This window comes from Physeter macrocephalus, chromosome 16 (assembly GCF_002837175.3).
Source record: "Physeter macrocephalus isolate SW-GA chromosome 16, ASM283717v5, whole genome shotgun sequence".
Classification (NCBI taxonomy): Eukaryota; Metazoa; Chordata; class Mammalia; order Artiodactyla; family Physeteridae; genus Physeter; species Physeter macrocephalus.
Genome location: NC_041229.1, coordinates 69,524,887 through 69,544,003, shown reverse-complemented (window position 1 = coordinate 69,544,003; position 19,117 = coordinate 69,524,887). Strand labels below are relative to the sequence as shown.

The following is a 19,117-nucleotide window of genomic DNA, read 5'->3' as shown; positions in this document are numbered from 1 at the left end:
GATTTATCAAAGACAAAAATCCAAGTCCAAGGGTTCTGACTCCAAGTCCACTGTTCTGTGCTGCTCCTAAATTTGTGCTATTCCAGATATTCCCAACCCTGCTTTGGTAACTCCAAGCACCAACCCTAAATTTCCTGATGAGATCAATTTTCATTCAGTTTCAATGAGATAAAGATAGAGACAGTGACAGAGAAAGGGATGGAAGTAGAAACCCAGAGCATTACCAGAACTTATCAAAGCAAGGATGTGGTTTGCAAAACAAGTTTCCTGAGGATTGTCATCCAGGTGAGTCCTTCGCGTTCCTGCAGGTCTGCAGGAAGATTACCTTCTAACTATGGGGCTCTGGTTCTCCTGCCAGGAGCACGCACGTCTGAATAGGGGACCCTAAAAGAGTCAAAGTTCTCAGGGCCCCAGGAAGTGAGGCCAGTGGTGGGACTGCAAGCAGCAGGTGGTGGGAAACAGCTGCTCTCTGAGAAGCTGCTTGCCCCCAGTCATTGCTGCCACATTAGCTGGGTACCGGGTACCACAGACTGAGATTTCAGGAACAAAGCCCATCAGAATCTCTCTGGATAAGGATCTGAACCTCAACATTTGAGGCCCCACTCTTCCCTGGGGCTTGTCCTGTTCTCCTATTTGAAAGGCCAATTAATCCCAATCTGAACTCAATTCAAGGAGCTTCTTGGAGGGCTGCAAACATTTTAATAGAAGACTTGACAACAGAGCTCTTTAAGGCCTGACTCTGATACTTCAATGGTGGGATTTCAGCTAGTGTGATCTCTGTGCAGGAGATATGTGGGTGCAGTGAGGCGGGGTGGACAGGGAGACCTTCCTGGCCTTCTTAAAGACAACTGTGACAAGGCCCTCCTCACCCAACAGTCCCCTCCAGCCCCAGATGACTCACTAACGAGAGCTGTCACGATCTCCTCCATGCTCTCCAGGAAGCTGCTGAGGTGCTGGGTGAAGGGCAGGTGTGGGGAGGTGACTTGGGCGACCACAGCCGCAGCCTCAGCCCGCGTGGCTTCTGAGTGGCTGTCGTCAGTCAGGATGTCGGCCAAGCACAGAACGCCATCCACCTGCAGATGGAGAGAGGGCACAGCCCTGTGCATCCTGGGAGAGCACCGGCTCAAGATAATAATGAGACAGACCCACAGTCCAGCCTGGACCCCAGTGACTCTGGGGGCTTATCCTTTGGCTCCAAAGAGATCACTGACCTCCCATGGCATCTTAGACAGTGGACATCAGCAGGCGTCCAGGGGCTAGGTCAGGGCATCCACCACGACGAATCGTAGTAGAAAGAACAATCTCTTAGAAATCTCACATCCCTGAGTTCACATCCTAGCTCCCCCTCGCTTGGTCACTCAGCCTCTCTGAGATTGTTTCCTCATCCACCAACAAGGTGTGAGGAGTTAACGAGATGAAGCAGGTGATGCTGGATCCAGAAGCGATGCTTAACAATGTCGGCCCCCTCCTCCCCTCCTTGGGTCAGCAGCAGGCTGAGCTCAGCATCTTTCCTCCCGCATCTTGTCCTCCACCACCTTCCCCCGCAGAGAGAGGGCTGCTTCCCTGGAGGCCTTGTTCTCTCTGCCCCACCAGAGAGAAACAGACCTGGGCAGAGTGGAACCTGAATGCCAGATAAAGGCTGCAGCTTCCAGTTCTGCCCCAGTCGGACCTGCTCTTGGCATAGGAACTTCTGCTTACTGAGCGCTTGATATAGGCCAGCTACACTGTGCAACGTGTTACTACACCATTAATCCTCGTAACAGCCTTCTGAGGGCAGTGCTGTTATATACAGCGTATGTGTTATTATACCATTCATCCTTTTAATAACCTTCTGAGGTCAGTGTTATTATTATCTTCAATTTACAGATGAAGAAACTGAGACACAGAAAGGTTCATTGACTCACCCAAGATCGCAGACTTTAAAAGCAGTTGGTTTGGGATTTGAACCACAATGGTCTAGCCTCAAAGCCCATGGTTTTGAAGAGGCATCACACTGCCTTCTAAGAAGTGACACCTGAGCTCAGACCCCAGCCTCCAGCTGGGTGAGATTTGTTTAGAGAAAAGGCAGTTACTTGCCAAGGCTAGCTCAGCAGTGCTCCTGCAGCCCTTTGACGCCCCAGGACACCCGCCTGCCTGGGGACCCTGCCACCAAGGGCCAAGGAGACCTTCCCTTGTGAGGGATCGGAGTGCGGAAGGGCAAGGCAGGGAAAGAGCCAGGGTGAGGTGAGGTGAGGAGGAGCCTGCGCTGCTGCCCTACACCTGCCAAGGGCCCGGGCTCCTGTCCCTACTCCCTTACTTCCTGCCACTCGGGGCTTCGGCTGCTCTCCAGAGGCTGCATTTTGTTTGACTAATTACCCCCACCATGTTCTGGGCCTCCCTTAAATGCTCTTGGGAGCCTCAGGTCCATTAATTGTGAAAACGTTTGGCAATCTCAGACTCAAAAGAGACAAATGTGGAAACAGGAGCCCGGGGAACTGTCCGCAATAAAACGCACCTGGATGTGCTTAATAAACGAGCAAACAGGAGCCAGCAGCCCCTGCAGGACTGGGCTCGTGCCAGGTGTTTGACTAACAGGCCTCACCTGGGCCCAGGGAAGGACATGGGGGCTACTCTGGGCCTAGAAACAGGGAGCACCCCTCTTACTGCCAACCTAAGATGCCTCTTAGGCTTATCTGGTTCATTCCCTTCCTCCTTCCAGCACCATCCAAGGCAGTAGCTAGGGAGTAACTGTCTCAGCCACTCTTATTCCCTAATCTCATCTTGGATGCAGATGGAGTTGCATCTCAGACCCAGTTGGGAACGCTGGTCAGACCCAAACCTAATCCCCAACGTCTGCTGGGACATGGGCCAATCTGAACGCACCAGAGAGGCCAAGAGGTTGATGGTCCCGGAGGGTCTGTGCCCCCAGGCCCTGCCCACTAGGCTTGCTTCCCAGCCCAGACTGCCACACAGCAAACTCACTGAGCACAATCTTCCTGAGCACATGCTGAGTGCCAGGCTTTGCTCTGGAGCAGTGGGGCAGGGACAAGTGACCCGTCCTCAGATGACTATCGCACAATGTGACTTCTGGTGAGGATGCTCCGTGGGAGACCTCCTGGAAGCCACTCTGACTTAATGCCCACACCCCAGCTCGGGGAGGGTGGTCCTCCTCGGAGCTCATGTCCAGGCACATCTACTGTCATAACAGAATTCATCACACTGGAAGGCCATGTTTCTCCAAGTGGCGTCTGTGGATGACACCAAATTCACTAAGAGTTTCTTCAAAACCCATTCCTGGGCCGCACCCAGACCTATTCAACCAGGCTCTCTGGCAAGGCCTGGAATCTGCTTTTTAACAAGGTCTGAAGCTGACTTTATACACCAGCAATTTGGAGAAGCACCCTAGGATGTGATTCTCCACTCCCTTTTCTGTCTGGCTGTCTCTGACATCTTCCTGGAAGCTCTGCAAGCCTGGGGACCACAGCTTGTGTACCCGTGACTTCTCCAGGCCTTGCACATAGTAGGCTTTCAATAAAGGGGAAAATATGCAAGAGAGAAAATGGGACCTAGGTGTGTCCTAAGTGAGGACACACTTTAGACAAGTGAAGGTAAAGAAATGGCATTGCAGATGAGGGGATATCGTATGTGAAGCCCACTATAGGAAAGGGCGGCTTTGGAGAACAGCCGGCTTGGGAACATGGATTCCACAGGTTCCTGACCCCAGGAAAGTGACCCTGGATTGTCATGTGGGCCAGCTGCCCAGGCCTCTGGCTCTGATGCCACTGACTGGCCACCTGGCCTCCTGCTAGCAAGCTGCCACCAGCCTAGATTAAGCTCTGTATCCATCACCATCTCAGCAACTCCAACCCAGTCCAGCTTATCAAGCAGAAGGCCCTGAGGGGCCCTCCACCACAGGGCTCTGGGCCTCCCAGTGTCTGAACCAATTCCTGTAGTGTCAGAATATGCACAGGCTCGGGCTTCCCTGGTGGTGCAGTGGTTGAGAGTCCGCCTGCCGATGCAGGGGACACGGGTTCGTGCCCCGGTCAGGGAAGATCCCACATGCTGCGGAGCGGCTGGGCCCGTGTGCCATGGCCGCTGGGCCTGCGCGTCCGGAGCCTGTGCTCCACAACGGGAGAGGCCACAACAGTGAGAGGCCCGCGTACCGCAAAAAAAAAAAAAAAAAAAAAAAAAAAAAAAATTATGCACTGGCTCTGGAGTCACACCTACCTGGGTCTGAATCCTGCTGCCATATCTTACTAGCCAGACAATTTTTGGTATATACTTTGAGCCTTTATATATAATGTGAATAAAAATACCAACCCCAGAGGATGCCGAAATCTGGAATTGTTAACTAAGAGGATGCATGTACAGTGCCTGCCACATGGTGGTGCCATCACTCCACCTTATCCCCACCTGGTGGTTGCAGTCATCTCTCCTAGACTTGGGGCCCTGAATCCTAGCTCGCCTCACTTTGCCTGCCCCAGCTGAGGTCTCCCAACTGGGCTTCTCTCCAGGGCTCATTTCTGCAGGCTCCTCTAGGCCTGAGACCCCATGGAGAACCTCAACCCTGTAGGTTGGGGCCCACAAGTTTACCCGCTTACTTGGACAACTTTGGGTCATGCAGCCCAGAACTAGAACTTCTAAAAGGCCAGTAACTCCTCTTTTAATACCTGACCGGGAACAATAAGATTAATAATTACAATTCCTGAGAAGGGAACAGAGAGAAAAAGTACCACCCATGCATCTCTAATGTTCAACAAACAGTAACTGAGCACCTTATCGTGATAGATGCTAAACTAGGCAGACTGATACAGAGATGGATCAGGAATAAAATAAGAGATAGAGAAAGACAGACACATAGAGAAACCAGAGGTCGGGGGTGGAGGGAGAGATCATATGTTTAAAAGGATTTGGGAACTTGACTGGTACAAAACCCAGCCTGTCCATTCCTCTCTTATTTGGCCTTTCTGAATCACCTCTCCGTGCTGAGAACTCTCTCTATCTAGGCCTCTCTCTTTCCTGGGCCTCCACAATACCCACTTTTGGGCTCACCTCCTCCTAGCTAACTGCTTCTTAGCCACAGGTTTTGCCATCAGCCCACTTTGTACCACCTCAGTCAATAGCACCCAAACCCAAGTGGCCTCAATGACTCACTATGATGACCCCCTAGCCCTCCAGCCCTGACCTCCTTTCCCAAGATCCACATCTACATTTCCGGCCTGCTACTGGGTCTCTTGATGTTCAGTTCTAAAACTAATTTTCCGGGACATTTCACAGGCATCTCAAACCCAGTTCATTTTCAGCTGAACTGCTCATCTTCCCTGCCTTCCCTCCCCGCTCCCTCTCAGACCCAGGTGAGAAGTCACCTTCTCTGTGAACATGCACCTTCCTCCCCCAGACAGAGGGTCTCTGTTCTCCCAGCTGCCACACCACTCTGGTGTGCCCACAACTAGAGCACTTATCGTGCTGGATCATCCTCCCCAGCTTACATGCCCATCCCTGCACTAGATCTGAGCTGCTCAGAGCAGCTCCTGTACTGAATCTTCTCTGGTCTCTAGTAGCCAGCTGAGGCCTGACACACAGTGGTTAACTTGTGAAGTGTGGGCTGAATGATGAGGAAACAGAGGCACAGGGTGGAGAAGAGACTGCCCAGGCCACGAAGCAAGGTAACGCCAGGGCCGGGACTCCCATCCCGGTCTCCCCGCTCCTGGCCCTGTGGCCCCTCTGTGGGGCCTCTGGTGGGGCAATGTAGGGAGAAGCTGGTGAGAGGGCCAGGTCAGTGAGGGCTGCCCAGCTCAGCTCCAGGGAGGGCCTGGGAGTAGCCCAGCCTGAGCCAGCTTCTTCCAACGCTGATCCCATTTCTGGAAAGTCTCCATCCCCAAACGTCCACCTCCCATCCTCAGTCATAAACTTAATGATGCCAAGAGAACAATCTAATCAAAGCACTTTCACATCCCTAAAGAAATTGCTGCTGGACGCACTTAGAGGTAATTAGCTTTTGCCTAGCGTGGAATGGGCCTGGGCAGAGGACAAGCTTTCCTCATGGGAGGGTGCTCACGGGTTGGTGAGGATGGTCTGGCCTGGTCACTACCTGGGCCGTAGGATCGATGCAACAGGAATCTGCTACAGAGGGGATGGGTGGACTCGGAGAGTCTCCTGAGCAGTGGGAGAAGGAGCGTGGAAACCACGCAGCTGAGGAATCCAAGTGTACTGTAAACATCACGTCCAATTTATGAGCAATGTCCTCCTACTGGTTTTTGGAAAAGCATCAGTGGTGGCTTTTATGTGAATATCGAAGGGACACTGGCTAGTATACAGAGATCCATCATATATCACTGGTGCTGGTCTGCTCCTTCCTAATTCCTTTTTGCATGTTTACTTTTTAGGGAAAGGCAGAGGAGTTGATTGTTGTAACAGATAAACAGATTCATGCAAATGCAGTGATAACTCAGCCTCAGTGGGGGAGCATGACCTAAAGACCCCCTAAATTTCCTCCTTCACCTTTCTGTCCACTTGGACACCAAAAGCCTGCAGAAGAAATAAAAGACAAGTGGGAACCACAAAGCAGTTGGAATCCTGCTCACGGATGGATCTGTCTGCCCAGAGTACAGCCAAAGGGAAAATCCAGGCGCAGTCAGAGAGGGAAACAGGGTCGTGCCCGAGGAAGCAAAGACGAGTGTGGGCCAAGGGACAGGGCAAAACATTCGGTGGAATAAAGGAACCCACGGGCCAGAAGCAGGATCTGATGAGGGCAAGGTTCAGGACAAATTCTGTGAACAGTGTAAGGGGTTAAAGGCTCACTTTATAAAATGACGTATTTGTTCTAAGGAGTGGTGGTAGAGCGGGGAGCCCAGCAGAAAGCCATAGAAAGTGAAACGGGCCTTCAGGAGGACAACACTATCTTCCTCCCAAATGAACACATCCAGACCCCACTCAACTTCTTTTGCTTTTTCAAACAAGAATCTTTGATTAAAAGCCAAATGTCAAAATAGACAAAAACAAATATGAATATGTAATAGGGAATGGAACAATGGATGAAAAGGATTATATAACCAGCTTGGCAGCAAAGTCAGTGAGGTGGAAAGAAATCAAGAATTAAATCACTTAAGAATATAAATGGAAAATAATTTCCCTGTCAAGCAAGTGATTTTCCTTAAAGCAGATTGTCGAAAAGATGCTCTGGAGGCATTGGGTAGTGGAAGGAGTGGAGTTTGTGAGAAGATATCAAAAGGTCACTAAGAAAAAGTTCATTTCCCTTTGGGTGAGGGTCACTAGGCATGTGCTGATGTGAAAGTACCAAGTTTTCAGCAAAGCACTACTGGCAAAGCTGGGATCTGAACTGTGCCAATGGGCTTCTAGGTCAGTGGTTATTTATCTGGTTCTCAGATGATTAGAATCATATGGGGAAGTTTTAAAATACTAATGCTTGGGCTTCACCACCAGACATTCTGATGTAATTAGTCTTGGGTGGAGTCTTGGCATCAGTATTTTTAAAGACTCCTCAAGTGACTCTAAGGGAGATCCTGGGTTAAGCACCTCTCTTCTAGAGGTAGCTGTGGTACAGTGGAAGTTGCACAAGCCTAGGAGTAAGAAAAACCTGGGTTTGTAACTCAACTGTGCTACTTGCTGACTTGGTGAAATGAGCAAATTACTCATCTTCTCTAAGCCTCAGTATTCTAATCCTTAAAATGATAATATCCACTTAATGAAACAGTGAATGAAATATCAAAAGCATTCCCCCTGAAATCAGTAACAAGACAGAGATAGCCATTATGGCCACTCCTATTTAACATTTTACAGTGGCCCTAGGCAATGCAAAAAGACAACAGAAAGAAATAAAAAGGTATAATGATTACAAAAGAGAAAGTGAAACTGTCATAATTTATAGATCACATGATTGTGTACATGTGTACATAATCCAAACCTGTATAAAATCCAAAGGAATCTACACACCATTAAAATTAATAAGTGAATTTAGCAAGATCATTAGATATAATATTCAAAATTGTATTTTCTATGTATTAACAACAATTAGAAAATTAAAATTTTTAAATAACACTTACATTAGCATAAAAACATACCTAGAAAGAAGTCTTAAAAACGATATGCAAAATGTCGACACTAAAAACTTAAAACATCGCTGAAATTAAATACAGTCTATATAAGTAGACAGGTATGCTGCATTTGTTGACTGGAATACCCTATACTGTTTAAGAAGTCAATTATCCCAAAATTTATTTACAAATTTAAAGAAATGCCAATCAAAATCTCAAAATCTTAAATTATATATAGAAATGTAAAGAACTTAGAATTACCAGGATAATCTTAAACAAGAACAAAATTGGAGGATCTATACAACCAAATATTAAAATTTATTATAGACTACAGGGACTCAGCCAGTGCCATATTGGTACAAGGATGGAAAGAAAGATTAACTGAACAGAAAAATAGGCCAGAAACAGACTCATACCTGTGTCATCACTTTACCTACAACAAAGGCACCACTTTAATTCAGTGGTGAAAAGACGGTCTTTTTGATAAATGGTGCTGGCTCAATTGGATATCATATGGAAAAACACTGAATCTTGAACACCAAAAAAATTTAATTTGAAATAGATCATTGACCTAAATGTGTAAAGTAAAATAATAAAGCTCCTAGAAGAAAATATAGGAGACTCTCTTCATGATTTGGGGGAACACAAACCTTTCTTAAATGGAGACAAGAAGCACTAACTACAAAAGAAAAGATCAATAAATTGGACTTTATCAAAGTTAATTTCTATCCATCAGAAGACACCATTAAGAGAATGAAAAAGCAACCCACGGACTGAGAATATGTACTCTCAATACATGTATCTGACAAAGGGTTTGTATGTAGAATATGTATTTTTGAAGCTTATAAATTGATAAGAAAAACAACTCATTTTTTTAATGGGCAAAAGTGTCAAACAGACATTTCACAGAAGATAACCGAATGGTCAATAAGGACATAGAAAAATTGCTCAAAATTATTACTTGTCAGGGAGATGAAAATTAAAACCATCATGAGAGATCACTATATGTCCAAGCAGGCCACAGGCGGGGCACTGCATGTCCAGCTATCACAAGGCTTCAAACTAATTATCTGTACTTTTTTTTTTTTTGGCCGTGCTGGGCGCGGTACATGGGATCCCCTGCACCCCTGCAGTGGAAGCACAGAGTCTTATACACTGGACTGCCAGGGAAGACCCAAACCAATTATTTGTACTTTTAAAGTAGCCCAAGGGAGAATGAAACACTTCTTTGGAAACTGTGTGTTCATTATCTGTGTGGGTCTTTTCATTGCCCCTCTTTCTCTTGTCCTATAAGTCTCTTCCTCTTTCTCATCATTCTTCCCTCTCCTCGTCTCTGTGTGTGTGACCAAAGGACCCACCACCTGTTGTCAAGGGATGGCTGATGCTGGTTCCTGCTGCCTCTGTGCTTTGATGGCTGGCCTGCTCTGTGCTGTTGGTGCAGGCTGTTCCCAGGAAATGGGCCCTCCCTCATTAAATTCTGCCCCGAAGCCTGCACATTCTACCTTCCCTCAATCTCCTCACTGTCTCCCCTCCCTGCTATAGCAACTTCCTTTCCCCTGCTGGCCTCCGAGCTGGCACTTGCCCTACTCCAGAAGCCAAGAGGAAGCCAGTGCTGATGGTGCAGGCCCCACCTCTGCACCCTGTCCAGTGCCCTGAGCAGCCCTGTCTTCCTTCCCTGCGGCACAGCCTCCCTTCTCCCCAACACAAGCGGCGTGGCCGGGCTGCATCTGTTGCTCTTGTCCACCAGGTGGCGCTGTTGCACAGCGCATGAGGACCCGAGGCCCGACTGAGCTGAGCCTTCGCCCGCTGCTGCCTTTAGGACTGAGGCTGCCCTCTCCAAACTCAGGTTTGGAGTGCAGCACAGCCCCGGAGCCAGCAGGGCCTTCCTTCAGTCTGGACGATACTGGCCCCTAATATCTAAGTGAATCTCACAGGGAGAGGAGGGGGGAGCGGGGCAGAGTGCCTAATTCTGTTCTCTTCCTCTTCCTGGCCTCCCTCAAGTCCCCCCACCCATACCCTCAAGGCAGATGGAAGGGGTTGGGAGACTTGGCAGGTGGGGAAGGGAATGAGCCACACCCCCTCTAGAAAGCCCCTTTGCAGGGCTGAGGAAGGTGACAGTGTCAGTCCCCACTTCTGTCTGCCTGTCCACAGTCACAGCACAGACAGCTGACCTGGCACCCTCGGGTTCTCTGCACAGTCCGCCATCCAGGGCAGTTGAAGGCCCACACCTGGGGGCGTGAGAGCTGGCGGAAGCTGATAAGGGTAGGTGGGTTCAGCCCCAAAGAAGGGTGAGGAGACATCTGGATCTCATTCAGAGGCATTTTCTCTCTCCCTCTCTCTAGGAGCTACTACAAGGTAAAGAAGGGGCTTCAAGTCAAATTAAGCAGAGTTCTTGCCTGGCATCCATAGGTCCTCTCTCCCCACCCAGCCTCACTTACTTATTTAGAACTGACTCCAGGAAGATAAAGTAGCTGCCTCGCTCTGGAGTCTGCACACGATGGTCCTTTTTGGCTAATGGGGTGGGGGGCATAGCAAACCGAACCTATAAGCAAAAATAGGGTTCTCAGCGCCAGGCTCTGCCTCTGCCAGTGTCTCTATGCCTTCCAGCCTCAACTTCCCCTTCTGTAAAATGGGCATGACCATCTCTCCCTGCCTTCCTTGCAAAATGATCGTTTGAACCAAATGAGCAAAAGGATGAGAATAACTGGTTTACTTTTTTTGCAGATATGACTTATTTCTGACCATCTGCAGCCCTACAAGGAGCAAGCAGCGGAGAGAAAGTCCTGTAAAACAGCAGCTAGAGAGACAGAGCCTCCCCACCATCCCCCAGAACCCACTCCCTCCTGCCCAGGGTCTCTGGGTCCAGGCCTCCCTGTCTGCAGCCTAGCCCTTCAGATGTAAGGGCATCTCAATCGCAAGAAGCTGCCCCAGGAAACGGGGGTGAGGTGAGAGAGCTGCCTGGAGACAGGCAGCAGTTTCTCCATCCCTTGCCACTGATGCTTTTCTTCTCAGACTTGAAGTTGAGCCCCCCTCCTCTCCCCGCTGCTCCTCATTAATTTCTCCATCGATTTTCATTAAACTCTCCTCTTGGCTCCAACACAGGATGAACTCCTTATTTGAAAAAATGAAATAAGAGGGAGGGGGTGGGAATGAAAAAAAACTCTTTTGAAAGCAAGATTGTCTCTGGTCTCAAGGCTGGAAGAGGCAATTACTAGAACCATCTTGAAGGTTGTCTGAGGCTGTCTGAGCATTGGGTTTGGAATGCCCCCCTCCCCTCACGGCCCTAGATTCTAGGTTCCTGCTCAGCCCCAGCCCCTCCCTGGACCCCAGTCCCCAGTCCAGCTCTAGTTCCCAGCTCCCCCATCCTGGCCCCTGGCTCTGTCCAATCTTGACTGCTGCACCAACAGTGCCCTGATGGTCCCATTACGCACTCAGAACAACCTGGAACTCTGCCAGGGCCATGGCAAAATCCCAGGACTCAGGCTTTCTGGGAGCATTGCAGGATTTTCCCCAGACCAACCCGAAAAGGTAAAGACAGACAGGCCAGGAAAGAGGGAAGGGAAACAGACACAGGCGAGTTCTTCCTCCAAGCAGGCCCCACCTGCATTGCTGCGTCACATCATCATGGCAGCCCCACGGAGGAGGTGTCATCCCGTTTTATAAAGAGGAAACCGAGGTTCAAAGAGGACTCGCTTTCTAGCCCCCTCTCAGCCTCCCCCAAAACCAGCAGTTCTCCCCCTTGGTAATGCCAGTCCACCTTCCCGGCTCTACTCTGCCCCAAGGCTGCCCTCACCAGTCCAGGTGGGCTAGGTCACCTGGCCACCAGACGGAGTTGGGTCCACCTGCTCTCACTGGGCTGTGTGGCTCTGAAGCACTCACTCCCTCTTTGGCCCTCATTTTCTTCATCCCATCTTCTCCAAAGTGGGTCTCAGAGAACACTGCCTCCTCTTCTGGGCTCCCCCAACTCACTGAGCACGGAGTTCCTAAAAGACTTAGAGCCCCACTGGCCTACCAGCCAGCTGTGGAGTCCCTCTGTCGAGGCCACTTTCCCCTGGCCTGCCCGGGAGCTCCACCTTGGTCCTCGGGGCCCAGCTCCACTGCTTCCTTGCTGCTGCCTTCACCAGCACCCCAGGCACAGGTGGTGCCACCAGCCTGCGGCTTCTGATGGCCGTGGGGCTACCACTTGGCCAGCCCAGCTGGGAAACAGGGAGCACAGCTGCCTGTCTCTCCTCCCAGATCCCAGCACAGGGGCTGGGGAATGAGGGGTGACTGTCTGCTGAGGACACAGGACAGACTTCCTGAAACTCGCTGCCCCAGCAGGAGCACGATGGTGAGAGGCTGTGGGCAGGATGAACCAGACCTCTGAAGAGAAAGCGTGGAGCCTTGAAAGACCCTTCAGGCACCTCTGCAGAGGCCTTTGCTATGTCTTGACATCTTGCTGCTCCAGAGCTGCTCGGGGAATATCCACATCTGCCCTCTTCTCGGACCAATACCCAGAGCCTGGTTCCCTGGGAGCCATTACCCTGCAGTCCCCACCTCAAAAGGGCCAGCTCTTCCCAGGGTCGCAGAGTATAAAGAACATGGGCTTTAGAAACCAGCCAGACGTGGGTTTGAATCCAAACTACACATTCATGAGCTGAGGGAACACAATCTCTGAGTCTCAGTTTCCTCACCTGTAAAATGGAAAGGTTGTAGGGACTCGCACTCCAGCCCCACTGACTTCTCCACACTGTGCACTGGGCAGCATCTTTGGCCACGCTACCCCCTCCTGCTGGCGTGCCAGAGCTCTCTTCTCCACCAGACCATCATCTTCTTCAGGCCACTGATATTCAAAACCCCGGCAACTGGCATCACACCCGCCAAAATCAAAATAGCTACCATTTATTCGATGCCTAGTGGGTGCCAGGCACCAGGTTACTGCCATCTATTTATCTCTGACAACTCTGGGAGGTAGATTTCATAATGCGCATTTGGTTGATGAAGAAACCACACCTCTGAGAAGTTAAGTAACTTGCCCAGGGAAACGTCTCCAAGTTCGTAGGTGGAAAAGCCTGAATTCCCATCCAGAAGAGCCTGACTCTCAAAGGCCACAGTTTTCCCGGAGCTGGGCTGCTTCACAACAAATGTGTGATGACGGAATGAATTAGTAGCGTGATGAGATGGTGAGGGACGGAGTGAGCAGGCAAGGAAACGAGGGAGTTGAAAGTAAGTGAACGACTGGATGACAGAGAAAGAAGAAACAGGTGACTGGGTGAACCTATGGCCACTTGAATGCCCCAAGCCCAACAGCGCTCGGGCATCACATCGCAGGGCCAATGATGGATGGGGTGTCTGGTGACCTGACTAGACTCACACTCCGCAGGGGTCTGTGCGTGATTTAATGAACCACTTTAAGGTTGGAGGGAAGCGGTGGTGGGTAGCCGCATGATAGAAATGGATTTTAACCAAATCCAGCACGTTTCTTGCTGCCGATTAATTACGGGAGCCTCAGGGAGGAGGCTAGGCCAGTAAATCTGGGGGAGGCTGGGACTTTGACATTATCTAAAGAGGGCAGGAACTGTGCCGGGTGAGGGGGCAGCAGGCGAAAGCCCCAGGGCACCTGCTCCCCACCTCGCCTCTGCCTTGCCTGTCACGCTGCGGCTTCCGCAAATCAGCCCGTCCCTGGATTTCTTCCCCTTCCGTCCTAAACGTGGACAACAGCTGACCTCATCAGAGCATCTGAGGCCAGCGCTCAGCAGCCGGATCACAGAGCCCACGTGGGCAGGACCTGGGGGAGGGACAGGTGATCCAGGCCCTCCTGGGTGTCTCTAGAACATCTCACAGCTTTGGAAGCAACATGATGTGGAGGAAAAGAGCATGGACCTTAGCCTCACGTATTGGAGTTGTGTCCTGGGTTGGCATAATGGTTCACAGCCCAGGCTGACTCTGGCTCAGCAGAGCTGGGATTAAATGTTCGCCAGGACATCTATTAGCTGTGTGCTCTTGAGCAAGTTGCTTCACTTCTCTGAGTCTCCCTTCCTTCTGCAAACAACATGGATGATAACAGCACCAATGGATTAACGATTAAGTGACACCATGAAAGGTGGGGTTTAACAAAGTGCTTGTCCAAAGCAAGTATTCAATAAATGTTATTATCCTTTTAATCATTGTCATGATGGCCTTATTACCTGATAGAATAGGGGTCGATAAACATTTTCTGTAGAGGACCTGATAGTAAATGTTTTTGACTTTGTGGGCCTCATGGTCTCTTGCAATTATCTAATTATGCTGTTGTAGAGAAAAAGCAGACCTAGAGAACACCTAAACAAAGGAGCCTGGCAGTGATCCATTAAAACTTTATGGATCAAAACTTTGAATTTCACATAATTTTCATGTGACACAAAATGTTCTTCTGATATTTTTACAGCCATTTAAAAATGAAAAAAAATTTCTTAACTCGTGGGCTGTACGTGCCAAAAACAAGACAGCAGGATGACTTCAGCCCACAGGCTGTAACTTGCCACCCCCTGAGCGAAAACGTAAGCTCTAAGAGGACCAGGGGTTTTGTCTGTTTTGTTCACTGCTGTACTTACAGCACATAAAACAACGCCTGGCAAAGAGCAGACAGTCCATAAATGTTTTCTGAATGAATGAATTACGAGCTGTGTGATTCTGTGCAGACGTCACTTCACAGCTCTGGGCCTCGGTTTCTTCGTCTGTATAATGGGGATGCTTGTACACTCAAGGCAGATATCAAATGGAATCAGGCTGCCTGTGAAGACACTTGGCAAGCTCTGTGACTGCAGAGCTGTAGTAGCTGTTTCCGACCACACGGGGGCTCCTTTCTGACAAGACTCCCTCCTGCTCACTGCCGGGCACAGAGTTATTTCAGAAGTATCTGTGTATGGAAAGTAATCTGACCTGGAGGAGGGGAAAGCCCAGAGACGGTGACCTTCTCCTGTGCGAGTTGCGGGTGGGAGAATTAGGACTTTGGCCAGAAACAGCAAGGTGGTCCGAGTTTAGCTGCAGGGATTTTTTTGGCAGTCTGAGAGTATCCATTAAACCAGTGAGTCAGTGAGGTCGACTGCGCATTAGACAAGCAGACGGAGTCCAAATCTTGGCTCCAAAACTTACTCTGTGATTTTAGGTGAGTCACTTACACTGGCTGAGACTCAATTCCTCGACTTCAAGGTGGAGATATTAGTGCTCACCTCACGAGGTTCTGGGGGGTTAATGAAGGGAATGCGTGTAAGGGGCTAGCTCAGCACGGGGCGCTTAGTAAGCCCTCAGGCGCTGAGTGTCCCCCGTCCTCTTGCTCGGTGGGTAGGGGCTGGCTCCCAGGCCGGTGGCCCATCTGGCCTGGGAAAGACGCATTGGCGCCCTCTGGCTTTGGAGCCCCGCGGGAGAAATTGCCTCCACAGCCTTCCCAGTTGCACAGGTTTTCACTCTGAGCAAAAAAAGTCCTGCTGTTTTTCTTCCCTGGATTGAGGTTTTCCTGCTGCTCTGCAAACTCTCTAAAGCCAAGAAATGCATTGCTTATGGAGAACTGGTGATTCTAGTCCCTTCTGCCTTTTCCTCCCCTTCTTCCTGCCAACCAGCATGAAAGAAGATGAGAAACAAACACGTATGGCCATTTCCCACTGTCTAAGGAAGAAGATTTTATGGGAGAAGAGAGGATTATTCAGCACATGAAGCTGGAAATGCTCAATGCATTTACTTCATGGAGTCTGTGTGTCTCACCACTGCCTCTCTCCTCCATTTTACCACCTAAGCCAGCACACACATACAAAGGCTTCTGACCCCACGGGAAGGGGGGCACTCTGTCCAGAGGGCTGGCCCTAGCTCCTTCACCACTTTGCTGTGTGACCTCAGACAAATTACTTCCCCATTCTGAGCCATAGCCTTCTCATCTGTAAACTGAGCAGATTTCCCATGCACCCTCCATCCTCAGCTAAAAGCACCTCAGAGCCTGTGATCCTGTGACTCTGTCCCATAACCTGAGCAGATTTAGAAAGAGGCAGGGTAGAATGTAAAATGACCATCTGTCTAGGAGTCCAGACCAAAGTAAAGAAGCTGAGGGTAGGGTGGAGTTTTTCTGGGCAGCCAGGACCAGACTGTGGGACACGGATGCAGAGGAAGGGGAGCAGTTTGCTGTCCCATCCCCATTTAGACCAGTCACGAGAACAGACTCAAGGTACCTACCCCTCACCCTGCAGGCACCACAATTGTCACCAGGTCATACCAGGCCTTTCTATCTCTCTTCCATAGAAAAAATTCAGCATCTTTCCTTGAAATGTGGTTGAGAAATCCCCAAATGTCAGCACTAGCCTCCCAACCCTCCTGCTAACATCCCTGAGGATCCAGCTGCAGGCTCAGACCCACTCAGGCAGAAGTGTTGAAGCAGCCTCAGCCCTACAACCTGGGGTAATTGGGAGGTGGTAGCTGGAATCGGTCACGTTGCCCGAGGTTGGCCTGGAGCTAGGCACCTGGGACTGTCAAGTCACCACCTTCCCTCCAATCCTGGCCACCCCCAGTGGTGTGGACCCATCATGTGCTTGGACTCCAGTTTCCCTTTCCCTTACCCAAGCCCTCTTTGGGTGGAGCCCACCTGCTTGCCCAGGCACGATGCCCACCCTGCTCATGCCTATCCTGTCCCCGGAGGAGCTGGATCCTCTTCCTTCGGCTGGGGTCCTGCCACGAGAGAAGGACCAACGGCCCTTAACCTCAACACCCCTCCCCACCTGACTTGCCTGCCTCCTGCTGTGTTCCTCCCCACCTCCCACCCTGCCCCGCCAACCAGGCTCTGTTGGCCCCTCCACCCAGGAAGTGTTGAGTGTCCCTCTGGACCCTGCCTTTCCCGCTGAGGTCCTCAGTCTTGGCCCCCTTCATGTCTTCATCAACCACAGTCAAGATCCCAGCAGCCCCACATGCATGATGCCTGGGAACAGGAGGGACTCAGGGGACTTGCTCTCGCCAGACGTCCACCAGGAGGTCGCTCTCCCCATTCACCCACCCGCTCAGGGACCTCAGGCCCCGCCCAGCCAGCCAGCTGCACCCTTACCTTCTCCAGCTGGTGGACACCCTCCTCCACGCAGCAGATGGAGGCCAGCGTGCGGAGCGCCTGGGGGTACAAGCACCGGAAACTGTCCTGCCGGCAGACCTTGAAGAGCGCCACAACCCCACCCTCCTGCCAAGAAAAAGAAAATGTCACATGAACTCACCGTGTGACCTCTCCAGGGTCTGACTCAAGAATTACTGATACCCCTCACTCAGCAGTTGTGTTTTGGGGTCTGTAGGGTGGCAGAATAGCCACCCCAAAATATGCTGCCTTAGTGTAAAGATTATTTTGAGCTGAAGGCAATTAAGAAGAAGCAGATACAAGAAAAGATCTCTGTCTTCTCCCTATCTGACTAAAAGCAGGACATAAATTTGAAAAGATTATACCCCCTCTGCTCTCTACTAGGAAGAACAAGAGTTAATCACTGGAGACAATATTAGACCCTTATCAGCCTGGGTTTGGCACCAGAGGAATCCACATAGCAGACTTCAGTCTTTATCTACTATTAGTTTCCCATATATGTGTCTTCCCACAGTTTGCCACCCCTAGAGAGTCAAGGTTCTCTTCCTTTGTCTTACCACTTCTCTAAAAATGTACTGTTCCTTTGCTAAGATGCTACGTTAAGCCCAAGTTCTAACCAACCCTTTGAGTTACTCATCTCTGACCGTTCCCATGCATAAGTACAGTGCAAGTGCTAATAAATTTGTTTTTTTTTTTCTTTTGTTAATCTGGCTTTTGTCAGCCCAATTTACAGGGCCTCAGCCAGAGAACCCAGGAAGGTAGTAGTGAAAAAGAATGTTTCCTCCCCTCTGGTTTCTATACACACACACACACACACACACATACACACACACACACACACACACTCCCAAGCTCCCACATGTGTTACAGTGAAATGCCAGCTCCAGAAATAATGTCACTCTTGGTAATCTAAACTGGAGGCGAGGGTCCCGGGCAGGCACACATGCTGGGGCCAGGCTCAACCCGTTAACACTGCTCCCAGACTCCTGGCAACACCCCTCAGCAGCCACCATGGAATAAGCCTGGAGTTGTCAGAAACAGGTTCTAGAAACAAGTCTGAGGCAGATGGAGGGAACTGAAACCTAGATGCCTCGGCTGGTTCTCACTATGCCAGTGACCACCTGTTACTTCTCAGATGCTGCCACCACCATGGCAGGCACACAACAAGGAGCATTATTTACCTCAATACTATAATTTATTTCCATTTGGGGGATGGGAAAAACTGAAGTCCAGATGGGTGAAATAATCACCCTAAGTCCACACTGGTCTTGCTTTAACTCCTTGACTCCAATTTGTAAAAGGAAAGAAGAAAAAATCTTTAGGATTGATCAGCCGAGCTCTTGAATGTCAACCTGTACTTTTCCTTTTTGAGACCTTGTGGTGACCTCCTAGGAGAAGTCTGAGAGGATTTCTGAGAAGAGTCTGGGAGTGAGGCGCTCATCCTAACTGGACATATTTATTCTGTAGAAAAATCACTGAAGCCGCCTTGGCTCCCGGGGCAAAGTGAGAGAGACCAACGGATCACAAAGGCGACTCACCGCATGTCCAGCAAACTGGTGGCAACCCCACCGTGGACATCCACGTCCAAAGCAGGGGAAGCTGGCTATCCCACATCTGGCTTTGCCCTGTTTCCTCCCTCTCCCCTTCCCTGAGGGCTGGAGGGGTGCCTAGGGGGGGCAGCAGGAAAGAATGCATGAGCAAGTGGTCTGAACTTGGTCCTGAGGGGCACTTGCCTTTAACCGCACCACTCCTGGCTCCAACTATGCCCACTGCCCTCGGTTCCCCAAACTGAGAAAGATGTTACAGGAGGAAGGAGGTGGGTTCAGCAAAATTACCATCCCCAATCAGATTTTTCAGAACTCTCTCAACAAAAAATGTACTATGCACAAAACAGGCACTGCTCTGTGTCCCCAGGGACGCAGCAGTGAATGACTGAAAGGATCATGTATGAGCAACCAGAAGAAGCAGCACTGACCACTGCGGCCCAGCACAGCCTCACTGAAATGTCACGCCAGACCTCCCCTTC

At 50.2% G+C, this 19,117-nt stretch overlaps 1 protein-coding gene across 1 annotated transcript in view; it reads right to left on the bottom strand.

Annotated features, from left to right (window-relative positions):
* The window catches only part of INSC (INSC spindle orientation adaptor protein), a 124,488-nt gene that overhangs the window by 26,505 nt on the left and 78,866 nt on the right, over nt 1-19,117 (bottom strand). The window contains exons 7-8 of the mRNA XM_024118906.3: nt 17,074-17,199; nt 902-1,073 (exon numbers count right to left, since the gene is read on the bottom strand). Coding sequence (XP_023974674.1) covers nt 902-1,073; nt 17,074-17,199 — 298 coding nt within the window. The remainder of the gene's footprint in view (nt 1-901; nt 1,074-17,073; nt 17,200-19,117) is intronic.